This window comes from Silene latifolia, chromosome 5 (genome assembly GCF_048544455.1).
Source record: "Silene latifolia isolate original U9 population chromosome 5, ASM4854445v1, whole genome shotgun sequence".
NCBI classification, from domain to species: Eukaryota; Viridiplantae; Streptophyta; class Magnoliopsida; order Caryophyllales; family Caryophyllaceae; genus Silene; species Silene latifolia.
The window spans coordinates 26,226,682-26,249,925 of record NC_133530.1 but is presented as its reverse complement, the minus strand read 5'-3'; the positions used below and the strand labels follow the sequence as shown (position 1 = coordinate 26,249,925).

Genomic DNA, 23,244 nt, shown 5'->3' with positions numbered 1-23,244 from the left:
AGAACTTGTTTAATTATGTTCTTTTATTAGATCTATCTTAGAATTTGTTTAGATCTGATATTTTTGGCATGTTAACATATAAAAGATGAAATCTTTTTTATTAACTCACATGTCTAATTTGGTTATGAAATAATTAAAGCGGTGATTGCGTGTTTGTTTTAATCAGATTAATTATGAAATAACTTAATCTAACTTGATTGTTCACCACATGTCATATGAATGAAACCCGACTTGACTTAGAATAGGTCTTGTACAATCCCAAATTGACCGAATAGGTCTCGGCCAACCTCGTTATGCGTGCCCTCCTTGGTTTGCTCTTTTGCACTCGTTTGTTGTTTGATTTGCAATTGTTATTGTAATTGTTATGCAACTAATGTTTGCTAATCTATCTTACGACATAGAATTGATGTCACGTGCTAGGGTTTTAAAACAACGATTGCATATATGAACTCGTAGCCAATATAGCCATTGTTTTCTATTAGTAGAGACCGTTATTGCAACAGGCGGGGTTGGGTCTTAATTAAAGAATTTAATCAAACTTCCTAACACGTAAACTCAAACGAACCTAAATCTCTACTTGGTTTCTAAATTCCATTTAAAAATTTAGTGGCGACCCTAAATCACATATTCTCGCGTGGATGTAAATTTTCCTTGTCCACACTTTTGGTACCATAGTAACTCTTCTCGTTCAAGAATATCATCTAATTCCTTAGGTAATCTCGCTTCAAGCTTAATCATATTAGTCTGTCTTTGGTTCGAGAGGATAATTCCAAACAATTATGGAATGATATGTCTCACGCCCATACAAAATAATCCAAACAAGTATAGATAAAATATAATCCAAACCAAATATAATGTTGTACACAGTATCGTACAAAAACAGTCATTTATTTTTCACCTTAATTTAAACAAGAAAATCCGTCATTAAGTAAAGCTTGTATGATTCACGCTACTACCAGAGCGCCAGAGTAATCAGAATCTGGTAAGAGTATAATATCTTCTCTACTCTCTCTAGCATGTCGATTTACTCTCTTCTATTGCGGTTATCTTCTTCTGTTGTAAATGCACCAGCATTTCCCTGAAAATGGCAATTCAATAAAAATAATTACCCGTAGAAAAGAAACACTAAACATAAAACATATCTTAAATGTTAAAAAAGTTTTGCTGATTTACCACATAAATAACATACGAGTACATCTCTTTGTTTATTAAGAATCAAAAGTAGAAAGTCACTATAAAAATATTGTATGTGCTCTGTAGTACGTATTTCGAAAAATGAATATTCGGAACACAAATGATTTCTTATGTGCATGGTTAGTAAATGTTTGATTTGCCTGATGAAAATACGGAGTTACAGGAACAAAAAAAAAAAAAGTTATGTCACCTCAAGATTTTAAGCTACAAGGAAGTGAAAATATATGTTTCGGCAGTATTTTCTTACCTCTTCGAGCAAACGCATTTCATCTAGCTTTTCTCTATATGCAGCAGGTACAAACATTGCAATCACCCAATGCAAAATGGTCCTATTTGACGTGATTCCAATGAGTGAACACATGACGAAAATCACTATGGCTGCCCACAAGGAAGTGTGTTCTATTACAACATAGATTCCGGTCACAAACACTAACAAGGTGGCATATAAGGACTGCATTAGTATGAACACACTTCGGTCTACCAATAATCGAGCCATGCCATGTTTAGAAACCATAGACCATACCAAGCAGAACAAGACCAACATGGAAGTACACATCGCATATGCATCTGCCAGTAAAAATACTAAGAAAGCTGCTTTCTTTCCAAGAAGGGCTTGTCCATTGTCATTGTTAATTCCACCGGGTAGAGTGAATCCTGCTGCAAACGTTATTGTTGCTAAAAGTGCCGCAATAACGGAGAGAGTAGTTCTCATTTGCTCCAAATTGGTCCCAGGAAGAATATATGTTGTTCTTAGGTAGGGATTTACTTTGATTTCCTTGCACATGCTTTCCTACAAGTAGTTGTTTCAAATTCAACGATCATAAATGAATTGAGATAAGACATTATTATCACTTCCATTCAAATAATATTGTGATAAGAAAATTGTAAAACTCTACGTTCTTTTCAATGTTTACAAAGTTGCAAGTAGGGGTTGAGCAAATGCATGTGTTCTCTCATGCAGCGACGTTGCTCTGTACCCAACAAAAAAATATGGATTCGAGAGAAAGTATGGAGGAAGCAAAGGCTTTGGCTTTGGTGATCTTGTTTTTTTAGTATCACTGTAACTAACACGTTACACTTTCCTTAATTTTATTCATTATGCATCCACTTCTTCATAAAACTTTCTGTTTCGCCCTTTATCTTATCCGCGTGTTTTGATAACGTTAATTTTTGTATCTATTATATAGTTAACGTTATCAAAACAATAATTAACGTAACAATAATTAATACTTGTAATAGCAAAGATTAAATTAGGAATGATAATGACGATTATGAACGAAAAAATTCAAATAACAATAACTTTGCTGTACTCAGTTGTCCGATTTCGACGAACTTTTTTTTTTAAAAAAAATTGTTTATATCTCGACGAGATGAACACAATGGTAAAATAAACAAAATTGACAAGTGTCTCATTCGTGTTTTGAACTAGCCTTGGCTGGGTCATGTGGTTTACACGAACCAAGGATGACTGGTTCATGTAGTACTGCCGTACTGGCCATTGATTATTAGACATCATAATATCCAACTTTTTCCCTTAAAAAATACGGAGAAAATGAGATGGTTAAACATACCCAGTCATTATTTTCCTTGCAAAGCTTGGCAAGCAAATCCATGGATGTAGTACCATGATGGTCTTGAATGATACGATTGACCCCATCATCACAGAGAAGTGCCCTAGCAAAATGTATATCTTCTCTCCTCAGTGCACAGTGCAACGGTGTTGAACCATTAGGATCGATTGTATTCTTAAGCTCCGCAATCGACTGAATTTTGAGAAATTTTATGTAATCTTTATAAGCGGGTAGTCTTACATGGTGCAGAATAGTGTCCTTTCCTTTGCGACAAACTCTTTGTAAGTCTTGACAGTGATCAATAAAGGCAAGAACAGCGTCACTCTCTTGTCTTTCACATGCCTCCATCCAATCAAAATCTTGTTTTTTAATAAGAGAAGGGTTTGTCAACAACTTTACTAGCCAATCAGTACTTTCTTGTTTGGCATAGTCAAGGGCTGTCTTTCCTTGATCATCTCGCAAGTTCATGACCCACCAATACTTTTCAAGCAACATTAGGCCGGTTTTCTCTGCATTCAAGATAGACTTATTTTAATTTTTAACTAAAAGAGTCAAATCAAACCAAGAAAACAAATACTCTGGAGCGTTTGGCTGAAACAAAGGAAAGGGAATGGAATGAGGAAAGGATAACAAAGGGAAAGGGAATGGAGTGAGGTTAGTTGTTGATTGTGAACGGCAGGGAGGGAGTCGACGAGATAGCCGGTGAGGTCGGCAAAGGGAAGTCTCGCCAGCTGGAGGCGATTTCGGCAGTGGCAGGGCACTGGTGGCAGTGGGTTTTGTGATTGTCGGTGATGATTGGTGGTTAAATTTAAATCCCCTACTCTCCCTCTTTTTCTTTTCTCTTCAAATCTCTCAATCCAAACACCCTAAAAAGAGCTAGGTTGATGGTTAGGATAGGTTATCAGGTAAGGTATCCCATACCATGGTGGTGGTGGTGGTGGCGGTGTGTCAGGTAAGGGAATGAGTTAATTTCATTCTCTTTCCCTTTTCTGAAACCTCCCAAGTAAATTTCAGGTTTTTTGAGACGGTCTCTCAATAAGTTTATTGAGAGACTATTTTACAATCTTAATAAAAAATGGTATTAAAGGTAATAAAATAGGTACAAATCGTGATTAAAGATACAACGGATACATTTATTATCTAAGTAGCTACGAAATTATTATGTCACAATCAATAAGAAAAGTGTCATGAAATACAAATAAAGGATATGAAAGACTGGTCTCTCAATAACTTATTAAAAGACTATCTCTCCCAAATTTTAGTGTCTAATTTTAAATGAAACAAGAAGTCACATGAATTTTAATTGCATTTTAAAATTTGTTTTTTATCTATTTACATTTAACATATTTCGTATTTTTTTACGACCAATTGGTAAAAAAAGTGGAGGTTAACAATTTGGCAAAAAAAAAAGTCGATAAGTGACATATTGGTAAAAAAAACAATTACGATGGCAATTTCTGAAAAAGAAAAATACTCTGTGATTACCAAAAAAATTTCTTTTATAAAATATGAGTAAACTATTTTAGTTTTTGAGTTTTTTTCACATATAGGCCCTGTTCTTTTGGACTGAAATTGTCTCTGAATCGAATCGAATCAATGAACTGAATGAATGAATGGAGCTGAAATGAATGAATGAATGAATGGAATGAAATGAATCTGAATCGATCTGAATGAATCGAATCGAAATGAAATAATAATAAAAAGATTATAATAATAATAATAATAATACTAAATATTATAATAAAAATAATACCAATAATAATAATAATAAATATTATTATAATATTATTCATTAATAATAATAATAATAATATATTAATATAATCTAATAATAATAATTTAATAAGATATATAAAAAATAAAATAGTAATATAATAATATAATAATAAATATAGTAATAATAATAATATATTAGTAATATAAATGATAACATTATTAATAATAATATAATATATTAATAATAATAACTAAAAAATAAATAATAATATATTAATAATAATAGGTTTAATATAATAACGTATTAATATAATAATATTAAATATAATAATAATAATAATAAATATGTGATTAATAATATTAATAATAATGAGTATATTAATAAAATAATAAATATAATATTATAACTTATTAATATAATAATATTAAATATATTATCAATAATATTAATAATAATGAATATATTAATAAAATAATAAATATAATATAATAATAATAATGATGATAATGATAATAATAATAATAATAATAATAATAATAATAATAATAATAATAATAATAAATATATTAAATATAAATATAATAATATGAAAAATACGAATTAATTATTAATAAATATAATAGTAATATAATAAATATAAAAATACAATAATAATAATAATAATAACTACATTATAAAAAATAATAATAATGATATCAATAAGAATAATAATAGTAATGTTGAAATAAACTAATATGAATCGAATCGAATCGAATCTGAATCGAATCGAATCGAATCGAATCGAATCGAATGAAGTGAATCGAATCGAATCGAATCAATGGAGTGAATCGAATCGAATCGAACTTATTAGAACTGAAATTAAGTCCAAAAGAACAGGGCCATAGTAGGACAAAATAATCACAAAGCGACTTAACACTTAATTACTTTCAAAATTTTGTCAGTTTAAAAATAATATAAATAATAAAGAAGAATAATTTACTATTTTATTATATTTTATACTCCGTATACTCCGTCCAATCCAATCCAATTTTCTATTTGACATTAGCACAAGTTTTAGCTTAGATCACTTTATTGTGTTTTTGTGGAGGTATTTTTGGAAATAATTAGGACAATGACAATAATATGACGTTATTTGTAAATATCGTCAGCAAGTCTTGCTATAGACGGATATATCCGTCTATAGCAAAAAACGGGTGAAATACCCTTAAAGTGGTGATATTTTTAGGCCCACCACGCAAGTTGTTGTTTGTCTTATGCGTAATGTGGTATGTTATTTAGCCCATCTTTAATTATAGATGGATAGTTGCCGTCTATAACGAGATTTTGTGTACCATAAAAGAGATAGGAAATATTGGATTGGAGGAAGTATATCTTCACATTGGACGATTCACCAACTACCGTGTATATCTATAAATTTATGTACAACTTGGACCCATAATAAAAAAAAATTACAGAGAAGTACTCCGTAATGTACTAATTGCATTTCAACTTTGAAGGTTTGGTTTATACTCCTTTTATATCGCATCAATGGTAATATGAACTCACTTTTTTCCTCACAAAAAGTGACTTTTTCTCTCACAAAAAGTATGGAGGGAGTTTATGTTACCATTGATGTGGTATGGAGGGAGTATATTCGAATTATTATTATCCTCAAATATAAAATTAAGGAAATGTACCCGAACAAGAGGATAAACTATGAAGCACCGTAGTTCCATCATTGCGACGAAGCATGTAGAAACGCGGCTCCGCAATTCTTATAATCTTATCCACAACTTGTTCGCAGCCAGACCTGACAGCAAGAAAGAAGGGACTTTCACCCATATCGTTGCAAATCATACACAAGGCTGGATCGGTTGACAGAGTCTTCAGTGCAAGTTCTTGGGTTGACATAGAATGCAAGGCGGAATGCAATGGTGTACTTCTACGTTCCTGTAAACAACCACTATATTTTTCCCACAGCAACCTCACTATATTCCCTGTTTTTACAAATGTCAGAGAGACTTAGACATCTAATAAATCCAACATTTTTATCTTATAAAACGCCAGCTAAAGTGATGAGTCGATGAGGTAAAGCCACCTATTATCACTACTACAGATACAGGTTATAACAACGATTAAAAACCGTTGTTCTATAAAAAAGCGGACGTTGTTAAAGGTTTTAACAACGGTTGGTTTTTCTAAGTAACACGTATTAACAACGGTTTAAAGTAGAAAAAATCGTTGCGGAAAGTGTGACTAAATTTTGGTGGGAAAGTTATAACCACGGTTACAGTAGAAAAAACCGTTGTTATAACTAAATACAATGGTTTTTTTTTTTTAAAAACCGTTGTTGATTTTAAAAAAAATAAAATAAATTATATATTACTAGATGTATGCATTATTACTGCCCCTTATAATTCCGGTGCATGCATTATTACTGCCAAATCCCTGCATATGAAAGGACAATATATGGAATAGGGTTATAAGATTTGAATCAGATATGATGGCACAACTTCCTAAACATATATTAATTAAAAAACAACTCAAACGACACATTACTAAGTATAAATTCATGCATTATCTCAATAACCATTCCATTATCTCACTATCTCCAAACCCTAAACTGCTAAAACAAACTCCAAACCCTAAATCTTTCAAACAAACTCCAAACTTCCTTCAACAATGAATGATACCATCCGTAAGACATGCATTATGACCGAGTACAACAAGAGTTTCATCCGCCGGTTGCTGGACATCGAGGGCAGGTTCAGGAGCTACCTTGAGGAAGCTCGGATCGCACTCAAGGACGCAAAAAAAAAATGGCTTGACAGAGCAGCAGATGTTGCAGCTATATGACGATATAGCAACTGTTGAACGAAACCTTCAAATAGCAAAGGAGGAGAGGATGGATATCATAGAAGAGAATAAGACTCTCTATGCATATCTAAGAATTGCATTTTTAGCAATGTAATTCGTTTTTTTATGTATATATATATATATATATATATATATATATATATATATATTAAGTTTATTATGCATTCCTCTCTATCATCTTCTTCTTTGTTTTATTTTATTTAATTTGTTTTACAAGCTAATAAACGCAGAAAAACAACAGTGACAAAACTAATTAAGCGAATAATATATACTTAGAGAAAGAACATAATGATCGATAAAAACACATGCAAATGAAATAATTAGAGAAAGAAAATAATGACTGAGATGACAAAACCTAAATTAAACCATGCATATTTACCTGATAATTAGAGAAAGTAAGAGACGATGACAACAATAGTGACGGAGATGATAAAGCGACGATGAGAAAGAGAGAAAAAGACGATGAGAAAGTGTGTGTTTGTGTTTGTGTATGTTTGTGTTTGTGTTAGGTTTGTTTTTGTGGCTGTAGCTGATTTGTGTTTGTGTGGTTTATATTATGGAAAGTATTGACAATGGTTTTTACACATAAACCCGTTGTCATTAGAGAATATATTAACAACGGGTCCTTAGAAAACCGTTGTTAAAAATTATTAACAGCGGGTTTATATATAAATGTTGTAATTACTTTTCACTAACTTTGTGCCAATTTATTAACAACCGTTATAATGTATTACAAAGTAAACTGTTGTTATTAGTTTTTATATTAACAACGGTTGTGCAAGTTTGACCCGTTGTTAAAACCTATAACGGTTATCAACACATAACCGTTGTAATTAAGTTTAGTAAAATTCGCGCCATCCATTCTACGTCTTATGGTGATTTTCGTGAATAAGCGTTATTAAAGGGACGTTGTAATTGCCTGGATTTGTAGTAGTGTATGCACTAACTTATCCACGGTGCAAACCAACATTCTCTCATGAAAAAATCCATAACATCAAATAAAAGCGCCACGTGAACTTAAACGGGCAACAACAACAATACAAACGCCGCGAATGACAACGCCTCCACGAACTCCAAGCTCTTATAGCAATCTTAGTCAACATCGGCCACAACACTTGTGGATTACCTTCCTTCTCCTTTTTTGTCCACCACTCCATTAGGGATACAGTTAGATTGTAGGATATGGTACGTAAGATGAGGGATGTACCTCCTCATCTTCCCCTAACGTATCTCATCTCAGTGATTTTTATCAACTTTTGATGTATAAGAAGAAGATGAGGAGCCTAAGATTGAGGTACGTACCTCATCTTACTCGTTTATCTCCTCATCCCTCTTTCTTTTTGGACTCAAATTTGTAATGGGTCATATATATTACCCTAAATCTTTATCTTAAAACCCTAAGCTTCATTTTATGCAAATTAGATAGAGAAACTCAAGCATTTACCTTTGTAATTTGTGATCCAATTCTTCATCTATTATCAAGTTTAAGCATTTTTCTGTTAGAACAATTAATAGAAACAAATTGCAATAAGCCGTTAATTATACATTCCTTAAGGAAATTATCCCCCACTATAAGGGTAATATTCCTCTAGGATACAATAATGCTTTCTTTGTAAGCCAATATAATAATTTTGTTATTGATGAGATTACTATTTTTTGTATATTATGAATTGTTGTGAGAGCATTGTATTTATAAGTGTTAAAGAGGAGGCACAATGAACAGTTGCATTGGTTCAAGAATGTGCAGACATTCTGTTTGGGCAAAACAAGGGTTTGGTTTCAGTTCGTGAATTGTGAAACGGACTTTTAAGTGATACGAAATCACCCAACACCCCAAGTGCCCAAGTGCCAGTCTTGATTCGTCAAAGATCAAGGCCCATATTAGTGAATTTACACTTGTTCCATTAATGGCCCATTTATCTTAACTAATACTCCCTCCTATTCTAGATAAACCTCCCTATTCATGGGGGGCACTAGAATTAAGAAAATGGATTAAAATAGGGTAAAGTATTGTAGTTGAGTTTGGTAATTGGAGAGAGGGAAGGTATTGTGGGGTATTATTGTGGGTGGGTGATTAAAATAAGTATTGTTGTGAGATTAGGTGGGGTATTGTTGTGGGGTAACGTGATTAAAATAAGTATGAAACTTTACTAAATAAGGAAATAGGGAAGGTATTGTGAATAGATGAAAAAGGAAAAAGAGAAGTTTATGTAGAATAGGAGGAAGTATAATCATTCTATTTTCACTTATAAACTCTCTTAATTCCTCTTAACCCACTAATGTGGGACAAACAAACAAACCGTTCCAACATTTTCCTTCCATCTTCTTCTTCTTTGTTCATTGTTCTTCATTATTGGTATTATTTCTTTTCTTTTTCCTTTATTTATTGGTTTGTTTACATTTTAGTTGGTTCAAAGTGTGAATATTCAAGTTAGCTTGTTTATAAAGGTTCTTCCTTTAAGAAGATGCTACAGTTACACTCGGTGTATAAAATCTTCTATACACCACCAATAAAATCTATGGAATCTATTATTTAATTATGGAAGGAATTTGGGAAATTATTTTTACCAAAATTAATGATAATTTTTTACATTAACATAATTTTCTCATACGGGGAAGTGGTGATTGACCCCCTTAACTCTTTGTAATTGTGAAATTAAGCCCCATAACTTTTAATTGGAGTAATTTGACCTCATAACTTTCACATAAAGTGCAATTTAAACCCAATTCAAATTGTATCTAATATCCCCCTTAAAATCAATATCTCCTCAATTTCCCACTACAAAAATAAGAGAGAAAAAAAATTATATACTCCATATACGGATTAGAAATACACATTTTTCATATATGATGTTTCTTCTTAAACGATACACATTCTTCAAAAAAAAAAAAAAGAATCAAAGCAGCAGCAAACATGTGAAATCCGCTGCATCAGTGTGTAAGTAAATGGCGGCTAAAGCACATAGCAGCTCACTATTGCAGCATTTGCACATTGATATAAATCACCCAACATACACACAGGTGACTTGAAACTTTAGGAAACTTAAGGTGCCCAATTTCAAAAACAACCTTGTAACACAGCATCAAATAATGAACAACCTTGTAACACAGCATCAAATAATGAACCTAAAAATTGCTCTAATTAATCTAATTTACTAACAAAATAAGATGATTTAAATGATAATTGGAAGAATATATTACCTTTGAGTAAGGTAGGATGAGATTTGGGGTACAAATTGAGGTTTTACTATTGAGGCATTTCGAGCTCCATAAATGTGTTGCATATCATTCTTTGGGCAGTCCCAGTACCGGTTTATACTGTAAAATGGTGGAATTCAGGGGATTTGGGGGTAGAAATTAGGTTTTGCAAATTAGCTTGGAATCTTAGTGATTGAAGAATAGATAAGAATTGAAATGATGTAATTAAGTGGAAATACAAAGAGGAAAGCTACAGAGAAACGTGGAAATAAAGTGTATTTTTTTTTTTTGCAAAATGATAAGGTGTATATTAGAATATTAGATTGTACGTATTTTGTGTGTTTTTAATATACTATACCTGCTAATATACGTATACCTTGTTATACCATGTGATTTTGGTGAGATTTTGAATGGGGTTGATATTCACTTTATGTGAAAGTTATGGGGTCAAATCACTCTAAGGGGGCGTTTGGTTCAAACATTAGGTATGGAATAGAATGGATTCTAACTCCAAGGGGGTATGGAGTTAGAACCCATACATGTTTAAAGTTGTTTGGTTCAATCCGGGTATGGGAATAATAATGTGTTGGGTGGAATGGAGTTGGAAACTTGGGGAGATAGATGGGTATGGGATTTCAAGGGGTTGGAATGGAGTTAGAATCCATCAGGTATCTAACTCCATTCCAAAATGCTCCAACCAAACATTGGAATGGCCTGAATCCATTCCAATCCATTCCAAAAGCTCCAACCAAACACCCCCTAATTAAAAGTTATGGGGGTTAATCACCACTTCCCCCTTTTCATATCTTACAAAATATTCTATCATATTTCTTCAGCTTATTTTAATTAAAAAAAAAAATTGTTTAGTCTTGCTATGTATCAGGCATTAGTTTTCATTAAAAGAAAAATTTATCATCATTAATACTCTTTAAGAACATTACATTGAGTTTTAGTTGCACTTCAAAATTTTTGTCAAGTCTTACCTTATAAGACGTTAGTTTTTATTACAAGAAAAACTCATTTGTCAGACGTTAATTTTTATTACAAGAAAAACTCGTTTGCTGGCGCCGACGACCCCGACTGGGTTAATTGGTAGAGAGGAGACAATGGTGGTGCATGGTAGCCGTTAAGGATTGGTAGGAGTTCAATTGTTAGGGAAAAAAGACGTAAAAGATGAAAGACTTAGAAAATAATATATTACCAAATCTGAAATAATTAGGGTATAAAGAAATAAATAATAATCTGGGAAATTTTTTAATTTTAAAATTTGTCTCTTCAAATATACTAACAAAATCAAACATAAAAAAGATTTTGTCTTATACCCCACTATTGCCACATGTCAATATGTCACTCGCAGTGTATAGAAGATTCTATACACCGAGTGTAACCGTAGCCTTTTCGCTTCCTTTATACTTAATTGTTGTTAAATCTTAGTTTAATTAGTTTGCTATCACATATAATTTGACAATTGCATGTTAGTGAAAATTCCAATGTTACCATGTTTAATTGCAAAAGTCTTAACTAAATCACTAATATGAGTCTAATAATTATGATTAGTAAGTAGTCCCTTTACCAGGGTGTGATTAGGCCCTAACATGAGTAATTAATCTAACTAATTCGATTTAAATTAGTTGTTGAGGGGATTATTAATTGGGGTTTACCAAAGAAATTAGCTTATTAATGTTCTAATTGGAAATTAGGTTGATTGTAGACACTTTTCCATTAATGGAAGTTTACTAGGTCTACAATTGACCACCCGTTTAGATTCGACAACTTCGTTGTCGATTTGGGTTGAACCCGGGAGGAGGAACTCAAAGAGGGTGCCTTTGGGAACCAGTGTGAATTTCACCTTTGGGAAAAGAGTTGGGGAGTGACAACGCTATATTTTACCGATTTTAAACCCATGTTTATCTCTTATTCTATCGAATTGATAACGCGAATATGCGTTATTCACTCATTTTTTGAATAAAATAGAATATTTGTGGTTTTACGTTAATTTATGTCAAGTTATATTATCTTCCGGGATTTTGGTATTGCTTTCGTTATTTCATTTTTCGTCATGACTTGTTAATATGCTACGACATTGTTAATCTTTGGGAACCAAAAGGCCCTTGCCAATGCCCAATACTCCACTAATACTTGAATTTTTTAAAAAAAGGAACAAAGGAGGGGGTGTGCTTGCACTTTTTTGGGAACAAAATGGAAAGGGCGCAGCTCTTTCATTTTGGGTTTTGTTCGGGACAAAAAGCAGAAGAGGAAGAATAGTAGTAGGGAGAGTAGTTTTAGTCTTGTTCTTCAAAATAAACACTCCATTTTTTCTTATTTTTAGATCTTAGATTAATTTTATTTCTTCAAGTTTACAAATTGTGTGGAGATCTACAATCTTATCCTTTTTAATGCAAGTTTGGTATTGATTTATTCTCTCCCTTTTACTTATTATTATTTAAATTAATGTTATGTTTTAAATTAGTTTAATCTCTTTAATTAGTTAAAGTTTTAGTGTTTATTAGTTTTAGCATGCTTAGTGTTAATTTATTCCCAATAGATTAGTTAGATTTTCACTCTTTATCACTTTATTTTGTTTAATACCATATTTAGAGTAATTAAAAATGTATTTAGTGTTAGATTAGTAATGATTAGTGAGTAGTAGTTTCACTAGGGTTTGATTCCTCCTTAACCTGTCCTGCCTAGTTTACATGATTAAATCTCATTTTGATTAGTTGTTGAGTAATTGATTTGGGTTAATTAAGGGATTTTACTTGTCATGTTCTATTTGGGATTGTTGTTGACTTTTGACCCTTGACCGCCGACGGGAGTTGGCTAGGTTGGGATTCGACTCACCTTATTTAGACTAGTTGCCAACTTGAGTTGAACCCGGGAGGGAGAACTTGAGAAGGGTGCCTTTAATTTTCGGTTTGAAATCGACCCTCGGGAGAGGAAGTGGGATAACCGGGAATCTAGCGCGAACCTAATGACCTTGATCTATGCCGGGGTACACCTTAGGCCTTGGCTTAGGGAGTCTGATTTACAAACCCGAGAGGGAGGTAGGTCGGGATTACTAGTGTCCAAATACGAACCCGGGAGGGAGGTATTTGACGACCTAGAGGCGTCTTTCCCCCTAAACAATTACTGAACGACTTGTTAACGGGATTTAAGGGCGTAAACAAGGTGTGTTGGTGGAGAAAATCGGACCCTAGACCGTTCTTTATTGCTTAAAACACTATTTCTATTACTTGTTTACTTAGTTTAGTAGTCTTAGTTAGTCATTAGTTTAGTTTCTTAGCTTATTATCATTTAACCTTTTGATTTGCGTAGCTTACTTGTAATTTAAGACAAACTAGTATTCAATCCTTGATCTCCTTGTGGTTCGACCTCGACTACCCTACTACATTAGTTGAGTTATTTGTTTGATTGGGGGAGTGCGACAAACCCCACTATCAGGGAGACCGGTAATTTATCGCATGCATAGTGACTCCTAGCAATACTCGTGTACCTTGGGGATGGCGCGCGTTCTCGGGTTAGAATATTGTATATGAGACTCCGAGTCACGAACCCGGCCATGAGGAAGGTGAGTCGGGGATACTAGTGTCCTATTATGAGCTCGAAAGGGAGTTAGTAGGCGAATTAAAGGCGTTTCTCCTAGCTTATTTACCCCAAAACTATTGATTGATAGAACTAAGACGGTGATTATGAATGTTAGTAGTTTAATTGTGCCCTAGGTCTTTAATCAACTGAGTAAATCCGCATCAATTTAGCTTGTTATTGTTCTTAGCAATCAGTCAAAGTTTTATCGGACTTAGCTAAACAATATAATTAAAACGGTTAGTAGTCACCCTTACTCCTTGTGTTTCGACCCTCAGTGCGACGAATCTTGTTCTTTTGCGAGGCAATTAAAACAACATCAAGGTTTATTTCAGGGATGTTATATTTATGGAATATGATAGAATCCCCTATTTACTAAATGAATAAGTGAACTTTATCATTTTCCCGCCAAAAAGCATATTCTCAAAAAAGGAAACTAATGATAATTATGTTCATTCACCAAATAAGAAAACTAACAATTACAATTTAATTCATCTATTATATTTTCATTAAAATTAATCTTTTCATCAAATTAGATTATTTTCACTAAACTTTAAACTATATTATTTTAATTAAAATAAAATAAAAATTGATATAAAATTATAAATTACTAATCTTTTATTGATCCTATTATTAGATGATGAGTTGACCTATATTCTGTATAAAACGATCGTTGTTATTACTTTCGTGACAAAGAAAATTGAAAAAAAAAAATAACTTAAAACTCATTAGTTTTATGCTATAAAAATATTTTCATTAGAATATATTTCAACTTATTACTTAATTCTCTTAAATAATTTTCAGTTTTAACTTTTATTTATCCAAGCAAAATACTGTAAACAATTATAAAGTATCAATATTATATAAATAAATTTATAAAAATATTAAACTTTAAATATCGTGCATATAGACCACCGGTCTAAACTAGTAATTGTATTGATTGAGTAGTTGTCTTGCAGTAAAGATCATCTGTCCCACTTTTGTGTCCCACTTTTGTGTCCCACTCCATTTATCTTCTGACACATCACTTGTTGCGGGAATAAAATATGCAATATATATCTTAATTAGTTAATGTGTCAGGATATGTATGGAGTGGAACACAGAATGAACAAAGGATCATTACTGGTTATCTTGGGTTAATTCTACTGTACCATATTTCTTAATTATTTCTTCCTAATAGATGCTCTTGGTGGTGAGTGAATAATGGGTTATGGTGATGATAATGGGGGATATCAGATATGTAAATGAAGGATGAGGGTGATAATGGAAAAGTGAAGGAATTGGAGTCATTAATGGTAAAAGACGATAAAGTTGAAGTCATGTTCTTGTCTTATTTATGGCGTTGATAATCGCTACATGAACTAGCAGCGAATTGCCTTGCATGGTTTGAGACAAGGATTTTTTTAATATAAGTGCTGTTTGGTTACTCCCTTAAGAGCATCTACAATAGAACCATAGAGAGGATGAAGTGTCCTCTTAACACTCTTTTATCTAAGAGGACATCCTCTCTATTGTGAGATTTATATATGCTAAATGTCCTCTTAATAAGAGGAAGGTAGTCACTTCCTCTAGCTTTAGAGGAAAGCACACATTGAGCCTTGTGTCCACTAATCACACACTATTTGTTATGGACAATAATTCATTTACTTTTTTTTTTTTATAAAAATTGTTAGAATAATTTAATAGATGAACTCGATAGCTTTGTGTCCATAGATAGCTTTGTGTAACAAATAATTCCTAGCATCAATTCAATATTGTATAAAATCTTCTTAGTTCACAATATTTGTAAATATAACAATAGTATCAATTAGCATATCCTCTAGTATTTTTGTATAGATCTCTTTCTTCTCTTCTAACCTATAGGTTTCTCTCTTATATATACTTGTAATCTCTTCATTCATCAATATACAATTTACTTCATAATCAAACCTTGTTTTATATGGTATCAACGAGTCACGGACGATCCAACCTCCTTCGCCCTAAACGCCGTCCTTTCAAACGCTCCCACTCCCACATCCTTCACCCGTCCTCTTCAATGGCAACCGAGTCCAACAACACCACCATCATTCCCACCCCTCACAATGTTGACAACCCACTCACCACACCAAACCTCAACAACGTCATCAAACTGACTCCGCTCAACTACACTTTATGGCGGTTTCAACTCACCAACATCCTTTTCGTGTCTCTTCGGATTTCTCGATGGCTCTAACCCTTCTCCGCCTCCCACCATTGTTAACGAGGCAAAACAGGAAGTTCCAAACCCCGCACATCTGTCTTGGCTTAAGCAAGACGGTCTCATTCTTGGCGCCCTAATGGGCACCCTAACCTCCGCCTTACAAACCTTAATAGTACGGGCAAAAACCGCTAAAGAGGCTTGGGACATCCTCGCCCACACCTACGCAAACCCATCGCGTATCCATATTCAACAACTTAAAGAACGACTTGACTCGATAGTTAAAATCACGGATTAAACCATTAGCGATTATATCCATTCTATCAAGGCTTGTGTTGACCAACTTGCTCTTATCGGCAAGATTATTGACCCTGAAGACATCATTTCGAAGGTCCTCAAAGGCCTCGATTATGAGCTTTATAAACCCGTCATCGATACAGTCCGAGCCCGAGACACACCCATTAGTTTTGAGGCTCTCCACGAAAAACTTTTGCAACATGAGTTACTGATTAAACATCAACCTTCAGCCAACCACTTTGCCCCATCGGCCAACCCTGCCTATCGTGGCCACCACCCAAACCGTGGTCAATATCGCTACCCAAATGAACCCTCATCAAATAACCAATATGTCACTCAACACCAGCCTACCACCAATCCCAACCTACGTCCATTCAAAGGACGTTGCCAATGGTGCCGCGAAACAGGGCATGTCATAGCCAATTGTCCCCTGTTTCGTCGCCTCTTTCCCAACATCACCTTCCCTGCCCCCACCTCCTACCGCCAGCAGCAGCAGAAGCCCGCAACCCCGCAGCCACACCAGACACCCCTGGCTCACACTGTGACCAATACTCCTGCCACCCCAAACCAGAATTATCTTCTCGACAGTGGTGCAAGTCACCATGTCACCCATGATTTAGACACTCTCATCTTTCACTCCCCTTACAATGGCTTTGATGATCTTATCATTGGAGACGGTTCCGCAATTCCTATCGCTAACGTAGGTAATTTTCAGTTACAGTCTCTTAAATTTAATAACGTTCTTCATGTACCGCAAATTTCCCGAAACATTATTTCTATTTCTAAGTTATGTCGTGATAATAATGCTTATGCTATTTTTTCTCATGACTGTTTTATTATTAAGGCGATAGCAATATAGCAAAGCCAGGTGGAGCTCAACCAAAACCTTAAGGTGATGGTTGAGGCCCAAGTATTATAAATTTTCCTATTACGCTCTCTCACTCAAATGCCCGTTGGGCTTGAAGAGTGGTTAGTTGTGCACCGGCTCCCCCGTACCGTGTGCTGGGTTTCCACTTCGAGTTTTTGAGGAGTTTTGAGATTGCCAGGATTTGAACCCGTGACCTTCAGTCACACTGGCTCTGATACCATGATAGATGAATCAACTCAACCAAAACCTTAAGGTGTGGTTGAGGCCCAAGTATTATAAATATTCCTATTATAATTAAAGTAGAGTAAGCATAAGAGAATTCTCTCTATTGTGTGAAAAAAATATATAGAGGAGGATGAATGTCGTGGAAATGAAGGTGGGTTGTAGAAAAATTAATGTGTTAAAGAATGCGAGGGTGAAAGATAAAATAAGAGGATCATATGATCCTTTAATTCATGGGAATTCTATAAACTCCTATGAATTGGGTTTTTGGAAACTTGTTTGGTTACTCCTCCATTTTGCAAAATGGGGGAGTTTACAATTCCAAGGGAGTTTTCAACTCCTACATCACGGAGGAGTTTGATTATCTAGCCTCCCTTAGGTAATTGGAAATTCCACATCTTATATCCTTCAAAATTACGCATTTATCCCTAAAAAAGAAAAAAAGAGTTGGTGTTATTTATATTAGATAAGGACATATTTGTAATTACAAATTAAAATCATGTGAATTGAAATAGTGTGACCAAACAAGACGTAGGATTTTAATTCTTGGAAAAAATAAACTCCCCCAAGGCAACCAAACTTGTTTTTGTCATTTCTTGTGAATTGTATATGGGAATTGGAATCCCGTGACTTGCAAATTAACACAGGAATTCAATGCCTGCATGAACCAAACGAGGCCTACGAGGTAACAAAAATTCGCTATTTGGAGTAGCATTTACACCCAAAAAAAAGGAAAATCGTTACTTCAAATAACGATTTACATAAAATCTTTTTAAAAAATTGAAAAGTGATGACGTGGACAATCGAGGGAGAAATTGTTTGAAACAAAGGTGAAATAGTTTACAAAATAAGCACCCATTGAAATAAAAACAGTATTTTAATCAAAGGCAAATAAATGATTAAGACGGAGGTAGTACATAATCTGCGCAGTCACACAGACTTTCCTCTCATAAATTGATCAGATCTGGATAGTGTTCAAATTCCTCTAATTAAACTTAGTCAACGCCAACCATGGCTTTAATCCCACACTGATGCGTACAGTCATTTGAATCTCTTTTCTCCCTTCTCTAAGGGCATTAGCAATAGCGGTTCATCAAGAGGTTTGTAGAATGACAAGTCCATTATTTTAGATGTTTTTTAACAAAGCTTCTATTGTTGGTGATGAGTGTTGAGGTTAATGGATGAGAGTGAGAAAAAGTATAGTGGACCATGATATAAACCTTGAAGAGGTTTATTTGTTGTTGGTAGGAGGTTTGTAGGCAAATGAGTTTGTATATTAGCTTATGTGGCATGAGAACAAACCTCTTAAAGGTTTATCTATTGCTAATGCCCTCAATTTTCCTATTAAAATTAGGGGCCACGGGGCCAGGATAACACATGATATCCCAAAGACCCAAACTTATATATATATATATATATATATATATATATATATATATATATATATATATATATATATATATATATATATATATATATATATATATATATATATATATATATATATATATATATATATGGGATCAAGAGAGTCCACATCCTTACATGAGTCCATTAAGTCCTAATTTTAGCCCTTAGATTGCAACAAAATCAAGGGCTAAGATTATTTCTGGAAAAAAAAAGCCCATATATAACCAACAAACCCTAATACAATTCATTCACTCATTTGCCTCCCTCATTTCTACTTCTCTCTCTAAACCTCTAAATCCCTCTTCTTTCCTCTTCCTCCCTCTTCGTTTTCAGATCTATGCTTTTTTTTCCTTCCGCGTATGGTGGATTGTGGTGGAGGCGGTTGCAGGGTTACGTCATGGTGGTTGGTGAAAGTAGTGGTGGTTGTGGGTGGTTTTTAATATAAAGTTTTAGGGGCATGGATTAAAGTTACAAGGCATATGGACTAAAGTTACGTTTATATGGACTGAAGTTACGCTGACTAATTATACTTGCCAAGGACCTAAATTACATAAATTTAAATTATTATAAAGCTATAATCCTAAAAAAAATAAAGTTTCAAAAATTACGACTAAAGTTACAATCGTAAAACATTAAAGTTACATTAATCAAATTATAATATTTACATAGAATTTATAAATTAGTAAAATTTAATAAATTCAAATTTTTATATTAGAAATTGTTTAAAACAATTAAAGTTATAATTTATATTATTAAAGTTTCACTCGTAAAACACTAAAGTTACATTTATAAATCCGTAAAATTAAATAAATTCAAATTTTAATATTAGAAATTAGCTAAAAAAATTAAAGTTTCAATTTTTACCATTAAAATTTCAATCGTAAAACATTAACGTTATATTTATAAATCAGTAAAATTAAATAAATTCAAATTTTTATAATAAAAATTGTCTAAAAAATTAAAGTTTCAATTTTTAGTATTAAAGTTTCACTCGTAAAACACTAAAGTTACATTCAAAAATTAATTTTATATATTTAAAATAAAATTTATAACATAAATCTAAATTTTTATTTATAAAATTACCTTAAATATTAAAGTTATAATTATAAAGAATTAAAGTTACACTCATAAATCAAAGTTTCATTTATAAAATAATAAAGTTTCCATCTTAAAATTTTAAAATCTCAACCATCAATCTTAGAAGATCAATGGTTAAGATGAGGACTTAGTGGACTCACCATTTTAGGTGGACTCATTTGAACCCCTCTCTCTCTCTCTCTCTCTCTCTCTCTATATATATATATATATATATATATATATATATATATATATATATATATATATATATATATATATATATATATATATATATATATATATAGTAGTTTTTCGAGCGATTCTAGAGCGTCCACATCATCAAAAATTAATTTAGGAAAGTTTTATAAATAATATTTTCCACATAAAAAATAAAGTGGAGAATCTTTTAATTATTATAATATCTATATTTCCTATTTTATATTCATGAGAAGTTTCTAATTTTTATATAAGAACTTTGACATTTCATTTGGCAAAAAAATATTGTTATAAAAATTATGAAGATAATATAATTAGATTCGTGGTAAAAAATGCTTTCATTAGAGTATAGATTTCATATGATTTACATATACGAGTATTAAAGATGGTGTACTTTTAATATGTTATATGTCCTACATTGAAAAACAATGTTAGTGTGGTGATTATAATACGTATTAATTTTGTTGGATATCGAAATAGGTGCAAAAAAGATGGTGTACTTTTTCGTATGTTATTTGTATCACATTGAAAAATAATGTAGGTGTGGTGAATATACTACATATAAATAGTTGAATTGTCCCCACATCAGAAAATTATCATAAGGTGGAGTAATCTTAAAAATTAATTTAGGAAAGTATTATAAATAATATTTTTTGATGTAAAAAATAAAATGGAGAATCTTTTAATTATTATAATATTTATTTCCTATATTATATTCAAGTTATGTTTCTAATAATTTGTACATATATAATATAGGAAATAAATATGAAAATTATATAAAAATTAGAATAAAAATTATGAAAATAACATAATTTGATTTGTGGTAAAAATGATATCGTTAGCGTATAGATTTCATATAATTTGTACATATATAAAATTGTATATTTCTTAGTATGTTATATGTCCCACATCGAAAAATAATGTAGGATTATATAAAAATAATAGAATTGTCCTACATCGAAAGATTAACCTAAGATGTAGTGGTCTTATGATTATAAATATGAGGCATCCTTGGAGTTGTAACTTAGGTATCAACCTAAAAATCTTTTGCGTCTCTTAAAGAAGATGTTTTGACTTTTGATCATATGTAAATAAATTATTAGACATAAGATGTAATATAAAGACCTTATAACCAATTTTTTTTACTAAGTTAATTACCCCGTTACAACGCACGGGCATCCAAACTAGTAGGTATGGTGATCGACTTTTGCAGCGAAAATTTCTGAACGAGATATCTTAACAAAAGGTAAATCTAGATCGGTGAGAATGAGTTGGTCAAGTCAAGAGTAGATCAAAAAGGTAGATTACTGACTGACCTGAGCAATTGGTAGCAAGGCTAACAAGCGACGAGAAACTCGTGGAGCCGATAATAGAAGTGAGAGGTAGAGGAGACATCAAGATGTTCTCAGCAACAGTATTGAAACCAATTTTGAGAGCATAGTAGAGCGGGGTGTTGCCATGCTTATCAGCAATGGTACAGCTCACAAGTTCAGGATCCATCAATAGTATCTCCATCACAACATTCTCATCTGGTTCAGTTCGTTCCAAGGCGAAGTTCAACGGCGTATTCTCATCATCAAACCGAGTCAACGCCAACCATGGCTTTTCATGATCCTCATCATCCCCCCACAACGATGCGTACATTTCTTTAATAAACTTGACAACGCTAACGTCCCTGTGCAAAGCCGCGACGTGGAGCATGGTATAACCATCTACCCTTGTAAGCTCGAAAAGGAGTTGTTTTTGCATATCTTTGGGCAGAATATTCATAGCTTCCTTCAAAAACTCGACCTTGCGGTTCCATGTGGCTACATGAAAAATATTTCCGAGGTCCAGGAAATGAGCGAGGAAGTACTCGGAAGGTTTAACGGCGAATGCTTCTTTTAGAAACATCACATTTCCTTCTTCAGCCGCGTCATACAACTTCCGATCCATCTTTGTGATGTTTTGAGGATGGTAGGTGATTTTTGTCAACTCTTTTGTTTCATTCTCCTACAATTCCTAAACTATATACTGTACTCCGTATTATGTCCACCTGCTACTTGCCCACTACTACCTCCAATTTCATTTTATTTTATTGTTTTAATACTACTAGTCGTCTACCTTAGTCATTTTTTATTACTGGGTCGTAATAAAAAATTATGACGTATCTTCTACGCTTTACTAAACAAACGATTTGTTCAAGGTATGAGCTGAATCAATTATGATGTATGTATTACGTATAATAATGATTGTTTTGGTTATTTTCTACCGAATTAGGTTAAACAAGGTTAATGTGGTCTTATTCGTTGTATGACAATTGAGTGGTTTATGTTAGTGCTAAATAAGGAAATTAAGACGTAAATAAAGATTAACACAAGAGATTTGGTGACGCGGAAAACCCAATGTAGGAAACGACCGCGGGAAGGGACGGTACCCTTCCAATGATTGCTTTAGCTTTTAATATGAGAACAAGTACAAAGATGGGGAACGATGGAATCGCTAGCACAATGTATCGTGTATGTATGGGAGTTCTTGAATGAATATTTTTCCTTGTCTTCTTGGTTATTTATAGGGTAGGAACCCTAGCCTTGTCCTACTCCTTGTATGGCAAGCAATATAAGTCCTATCATGCTTCTTTCCTTAAACGCTGCCTTGTGCTCTATTCTCCCTGATCTCCCTAAAATCTGCCTGAGATCTCCTTGATGATACTACAACACGCGGGTTTCTTCTGTTCATGGGCCCTTTGTAATTGCTAAGGTACTCGGCCCAATTTAATAAGCAAGTCTAGATGGACTTGTTTCCTATTAGGCCAATATGCGGAATTTGGCCCAAACAATGATATGTGACTATTTCGTAATGTTTTACCGCATATTTAATG

General features: G+C 33.0%; 1 protein-coding gene across 1 annotated transcript; it reads right to left on the bottom strand.

The window, feature by feature from the left end:
• Positions 1-1,024: 1,024 nt before the first annotated feature.
• LOC141655106 (uncharacterized) lies at positions 1,025-22,319 on the bottom strand. The gene is made up of 5 exons (XM_074462203.1): positions 21,701-22,319; positions 6,187-6,458; positions 2,766-3,290; positions 1,442-1,984; positions 1,025-1,078 (listed from the first exon to the last, which is right to left on the bottom strand). The coding sequence occupies exons 1-5, from the start codon at positions 22,317-22,319 to the stop codon at positions 1,025-1,027; spliced, it is 2,013 nt and encodes a 670-aa protein (XP_074318304.1).
• Positions 22,320-23,244: the final 925 nt, after the last annotated feature.